Below are 6,847 nucleotides of genomic sequence, written 5' to 3'. Positions count from 1 at the left end.
CAGCTTATTCTTCAATGCAGAAGTAAGCCTATGAGCGAGAAGAATAACAACGTGCAGTAAACGGTAAAACTGTGTACAACCTTTGTGCTCATAAATAAGATAATACATTAAAATAATATGGTAAATCACACCAGTGTGCAATATAAAGCAGCAAAACGAGCTGTTTTGTACAGCTAAACATAGCTGGACGCGGATGACACCGGAAGCCAGACCAATATAAATTACAAATGGCCGCTTTTCCAGGAAGAATAAGGTGCATAGACAGGTGAGCGTTTTTCAGGGTTGGAGCTGAACTGGAGCAAGACAGCGGCTCTAGGACCTGGGTTAGGCCTACATGTGCTTCTATTCTTCTGTAATGTACTGCATTTCAACTGCTGACCACCAGATAGAGACATTTAACATGTTTTCATGAACTAACGGTATGGTTAAAAGTCTTGAACTGTGTCTGAGAAATAAGCCTCACTGGAGCAAGTAGTTAAGTATTTAAAGTAGTGAATTTAAGCTACTAAAGTTGTCACGAGATTATTAGTGTTTGGGGATTTTATCTGACATTAAATGACTTGTATGTGACAGTTTAAGAAAAATAAGTAATCCTAACTAAATGCATATTGAATAAACTCTAAAACTCGTGTAATGCTGAATGGTTTCTGCATGCAGTGGAAAGAGTGACTGAGACTCACTGCAGCTCTTGTTCAGCAGATGGGAGGGACTGCATGCCTCTTTCTCTCTCTCTCTCTCTCTCTCTCTCTCTCTCTCTCTCTCTACCATCAAACTCCTGCTTTTCATAAAACTTCAGACTGGGAAACACTGAAGCGACGGTTTCATTCGAGCAAAGGGATCGTGTGCCTGTGTGGATGTTCAGAAACACAGAGCAATGTAGTTCAGTTCAGTTCAGTCCGGACGGCAGCGTGAAGTCATGGTGAGTCCAGCCCTGTTCACAGGAGCCTTTACCTTTGACATGAATGAGAAACGATTTTAAAAGCTGATACAAAGTTGCAAAAGTAACCTGTACAAACTTTTTCTGCTGAATATGCTTGCATCAGAGTCTGTTTAGCGTCTTCTGTCAGCTGCATCGAAAGGAATCACTCTCTCTTTGTTTCAAACAACAGCAAGAATGTGTGATCCCTGCAGACATTTAGTACATTGATGGTCAAAAATGCCATTGCTACTACAGTTATGCAGCAGAAGTAAGCCTATGAGCGAGAAGAATAACAACGTGCAGTAAACGGTAAAACTGTGTACAACCTGTGTGCTCATAAATAAGATAATACATTAAAATAATATGGTAAATCACACCAGTGTGCAATATAAAGCAGCAAAACGAGCTGTTTTGTACAGCTAAACATAGCTGGACGCGGATGACACCGGAAGCCAGACCAATATAAATTACAAATGGCCGCTTTTCCAGGAAGAATAAGGTGCATAGACAGGTGAGCGTTTTTCAGGGTTGGAGCTGAACTGGAGCAAGACAGCGGCTCTAGGACCTGGGTTAGGCCTACATGTGCTTCTATTCTTCTGTAATGTACTGCATTTCAACTGCTGACCACCAGATAGAGACATTTAACATGTTTTCATGAACTAACGGTATGGTTAAAAGTCTTGAACTGTGTCTGAGAAATAAGCCTCACTGGAGCAAGTAGTTAAGTATTTAAAGTAGTGAATTTAAGCTACTAAAGTTGTCACGAGATTATTAGTGTTTGGGGATTTTATCTGACATTAAATGACTTGTATGTGACAGTTTAAGAAAAATAAGTAATCCTAACTAAATGCATATTGAATAAACTCTAAAACTCGTGTAATGCTGAATGGTTTCTGCATGCAGTGGAAAGAGTGACTGAGACTCACTGCAGCTCTTGTTCAGCAGATGGGAGGGACTGCATGCCTCTTTCTCTCTCTCTCTCTCTCTCTCGCTCTCTCTCTCTCTACCATCAAACTCCTGCTTTTCATAAAACTTCAGACTGGGAAACACTGAAGCGACGGTTTCATTCGAGCAAAGGGATCGTGTGCCTGTGTGGATGTTCAGAAACACAGAGCAATGTAGTTCAGTTCAGTTCAGTCCGGACGGCAGCGTGAAGTCATGGTGAGTCCAGCCCTGTTCACAGGAGCCTTTACCTTTGACATGAATGAGAAACGATTTTAAAAGCTGATACAAAGTTGCAAAAGTAACCTGTACAAACTTTTTCTGCTGAATATGCTTGCATCAGAGTCTGTTTAGCGTCTTCTGTCAGCTGCATCGAAAGGAATCACTCTCTCTTTGTTTCAAACAACAGCAAGAATGTGTGATCCCTGCAGACATTTAGTACATTGATGGTCAAAAATGCCATTGCTACTACAGTTATGCATATTGTTGGGAAACTGTGGCTGTATTAGCAATCACTGTTATCAAACTGAATACATGACATTACAAAAGCCTGTTTGAAAAAGAACCCATATTAATGTACCACAGTTTTACAGTGGTGATAATAAATGCAGTGAATGTGTTGGTGGAAATATGGTTACCATGGTAAATGGGAACAGGGTAGCCGTGAGTAGGAAAGAGCTGGAGGTGGGAATTCCCCCTCATCCCATCTGAACTCATGAGGAAACTCTGCAGGACACACGGATCTGGAACAAACCCAGGACTCTGTTATGAAAAGACTCTGTTCGGGGTTTCTGGACTGTCTTTATAACTGTGTGTTTCATATGAATAGAATTGAATAGAATAGAAGTAAAACTAATCAAATGGAGTAGTTAAATACTAAACAGAGTTAAGTTGAATACAATATAATTAATTGTAGTTAAACCAATAGAATATAATAGTTGGGAAAAAACTTCAATGTTCAATTCATTGAATGGAATAGCTGAAGCTAAGAATAAGTCTGGCGTGAAACAAATAGAATTGCATAGTTGCATGGGAGTAAATTGGAACTAATAGAATAGAATAGTTGGGTTAAATAAAATGAATGAAATTAACAGAATTGCATAGTTAAATAAAACAGAATGGGGCGAACTGAAATTTTTTTTTTTCCAATTGTGATTACTTTGAATAGAAAATAAACATAAGTGTGCAGTAAAACAAATATAACAGAAATGTGTACAAAAAAAGAAGAAATTATAGAATAGTTATGTACAATAGAATGTGCAATGGAATGAAGAAAAAACTATTTAGAAGAGTAAAGTTCAATTAATTTGAATGGTGTAGATGAATATAATAAAATAAGTAAGACAAATATCTATAGTATAAATGCATTGTTGAATAGGAGAAAAGTGGAACTAATAGAATAAAGTGGTTGGATAAATTTAATGAAAGGAACAAAATTGCATAGTTGAATAAAACAGAATATAAGTAAACTTAAATATTTTTTTTAGGAGTGAAGTAAAACAATTATAATAGAAAATAAATAAAATAGTTAAAATAGAATTAAGGGAAGTTAAACCAATAGAGGAGAATAATTGAATAACATAGAAGAGTTCAACAAAGTAAAGTTCAACAAATAGAATAGTTGAAAATGTTTGGAGCGAAACTTAGAATTCCATAGTTGTATAGAAGTAAAGCGGAAGTAGTGGATATAATAGATGAATACAATAAAATTATGATTAGAATAGATTAGAACAAAATTGCACAATTTAATAAAATAATAGACGTAAACTGAAACACATAGAGGGGAATCTTAGAAGTGAAGTAAAACAAATAAAATAGAAATTAGTAAAACCAATAGAATTAAGGGAAGTTAAACCGATAGAGTAGAATAATTGAATAACATTGAGTAGATAAAACACATCAATTAAGAGTAAAGTTCAACAAATAGCATAAAGCAGTTCAAGTAGTTTGACGCTGAAACATAATAGAATCGCATAGTTCTACATAATTAAAGTGGAACTAGTAGAATATAATAGTTAAGTAAAATAAAATGATTAGAATAGAATATGACAGAATTCCGTAGTTGAATTAAAAGAGTAAACTGAATCAAATAGAATGGAATATTTTAATAAGTGTAATTGGTTTCCACGACATTCATGTAGTGTGACTGTGAGATTACACATGATAATAGAGTAATAGAGTTAATAGAGTGACAGCTCTAATGATGTTACTGCAGTCTTCTGGACGTCCTTTCCATCTGTCGGCATGTATACAAATACAAACTGAGGCAGATGAGGGCCGGATGCTGATGTGACTTCAGCTGCTGCCAGTGTTTGGTGTGTGTGGGACAGGGTGGAGACGTCTGGCTGGATATACAGAGACAGAGAGAGAGAGAGAGAGAGAGAGAGAGAGACAGAGAGAGAGAGACTGAGACTATTTTACTTTGAGAAAAATGAAAAGACGTGACGGTGGTTTGGGTGAAGTTGCATTTTCCACATAAGACCTGAAATAGAGGGAGATGATTCATTTTCAGTTGAGGTGAGAGTGCATGGAAAAACACATCAATACACACACACACACACACACACACACACACATATTCATATAGCAGATACTTTATTGAAAATGAACAAATGAAGAACGTCACAAGCAATTTGTCATATGAGCCAATAATATGCACAGTGCACAATGACTATAAAATAAATAAATAAATTATATTAGTTCATAAGCTGGATCAGAAGTGAAATGCAGATTAAAACAGGAGCATAAACATACATTGGCTTTCATATTTAGACACTTATTTTACGCTTAAACTAAACATGTCTGCATTTGTATTAGAGTGCATGGAAAAACACATCAATACACACACACACACACACACACATATTCATATAGCAGATACTTTATTGAAAATGAACAAATGAAGAACGTCACAAGCAATTTGTCATATGAGCCAATAATATGCATAGTGCACAATGACTATAAAATAAATAAATAAATAATATTAGTTCATAAGCTGGATCAGAAGTGAAATGCAGATTAAAACAGGAGCATAAACATACATTGGCTTGCATATTTAGACACTTGTTTTATGCTTAAACTAATCATGTCTGCATTTGTATTAGAAAACAAAACATCAAACCAAGTGCCGTTTATTTTAAAGACAGCACAGGCGAACGAGTTTGCTGCATTAGAAACTGTAACACAATAGATACAGTGTGAAAAAGACAAGCATTGTGGCACTTTGTGATGGTTAATGGATCACGTTGATAGTTACTGTAACTACACCTGTGTGAACCTGAGGACTTGCACTAAACATCAGCAGAACACCAGCTGATTCACAGACACTGACACAAAGAAAAGCATGGTTAGTATGGAGAAAAGCTCTGGCATTGTTTGTTTGCAGTCGACCCTTGCTTTGATATTTATTGTACAATGATATTCAGATATTTGTTATCTGTGTCCAAGACAAAGCTTAAGTATCCAAATGATTTTTGAGGCCACTGGAGATACACACATACACACACACAAACTCCCGCCCTACAGCGAGACATTTTTATTGGACAGATCTGTTGTCCACCGCAAAATCAACGTAAGGGTCAAAACATACTCAATATGTGTGTATATCTAGCTACCTGAACACATCTGTTTTAATAGATGCACTACTATTCAAAAGTTTGGGGTCAGTACTTTTATTTAGTAAGGATGCATTAAATTGATCAAAAGTGCCAATACAGACATTTATAATGTTGCAAATGATGTCTATTTCAAATAAATGCTGTTCTTTTAAACTGTCTATTCATCAAAGAATCCTGAAAAAAAATAAAACGTATCATGGTTTAATGCATCACAGCAATGAATGTACATTTTACTCTATATTCACAAAGAAAACGGTTACTTTAGATTATAATATTTCACAATATAATATTGTTTTAGTAGGAGATGCGTCGTCTAGTCACATTTAAGTTCCTTATCTTCAAATAGAAACTGGTTGCAGACAGCGCTTAGTTCATGGTTTGAGACATACAAAGCTTTTGTATCAGATATTTCAGTGTGTAAAGTTCCTCTTAGAAAGAGGAAATAGTTCCTTCTGAATCCGTTTTCAAGCTCTCTTCCTCCATGCACCCTCTTCTCTTGCTCTCTCTCTCTCTAATCTGCCAGCATCTGGATTCTATCAGTCTCTCTCTCTCTCTCTCTCTCTCTCTCTCTCTCTCTCGCTGCTGAGAACGAGAGGAAGTTGAGCGGGACAATGACATACCGCTGCTGTTAAAGTGTGCTTGAGGTTCCTCTGTGGATGTAAATTCTTATATACGACATTACAGATGTTTGATAAAACAGAACTTTTTCATTAATATTTTTCATGAACCTCCTCTGAACCTATGAGACATTCACACAACAGTTTTCAGCAACACTGATGTGCAAATTGACACATTTTCCCAAACTAGCTACTTGGTTTGTCTGACTAATTATTCAATCTTAAGGATTAATAAATTTCATCTGTCAGAAACGATTCTTAGTAGGTACTGACACAGAATATGTTTACAATGAGCAAGACAGAGCGTGTTTGATGGATTTTTACACCACACATATTTAGACCAGCAGTTCTACACAAAACATTTGCTCTCCATCATGTCATTCCGAACCAGAACAAGTTACACGAAAAGTGTTTTGATATTTTTTTATTTTTTATTATGTGAGTGAGAACTAGGGCTGTTTAGATCCAAACAAAAAGTACCATAAAAACCATTAACATAAATAAATAAATACATAAATAAATAATAACAATAATGAAAGCTACCATAAAAATTGACACTTTGATACTAGAATTCTCTATTCTATCTACTTTTTTTCTTATTTAGTTATTATAAAGATAATAACAATTTGACCCTCTAACCTTAAAGTGCTGTCAAATCGATTAAATGCGATGAAATAAAACTTTGTGTTTACATAATATATATATATATATATTTTTTTTTTTTTTTTGCATTAAGCGGACACTTTTTCCAA

At 35.5% G+C, this 6,847-nt stretch overlaps 1 protein-coding gene across 1 annotated transcript in view; it reads left to right on the top strand.

Annotated features, from left to right (window-relative positions):
- The first annotated feature begins 797 nt into the window (after positions 1–797).
- Positions 798–6,847, top strand: part of LOC107570622 (rho guanine nucleotide exchange factor 40-like) — a 39,351-nt gene continuing 33,301 nt past the window's right edge. The window contains exon 1 of the mRNA XM_016256874.1: positions 798–919. Within this exon, the coding sequence (XP_016112360.1) occupies positions 917–919 (3 nt within the window). The 5' untranslated portion in view covers positions 798–916. The remainder of the gene's footprint in view (positions 920–6,847) is intronic.

This window comes from Sinocyclocheilus grahami, unplaced genomic scaffold (genome assembly GCF_001515645.1).
Source record: "Sinocyclocheilus grahami isolate Dianchi unplaced genomic scaffold, SAMN03320097.WGS_v1.1 scaffold1485.1, whole genome shotgun sequence".
In the NCBI taxonomy this organism is placed as follows: Eukaryota; Metazoa; Chordata; class Actinopteri; order Cypriniformes; family Cyprinidae; genus Sinocyclocheilus; species Sinocyclocheilus grahami.
Note: the sequence above shows the minus strand (reverse complement) of the source record. Positions and strands in the feature narration are given on the sequence as shown.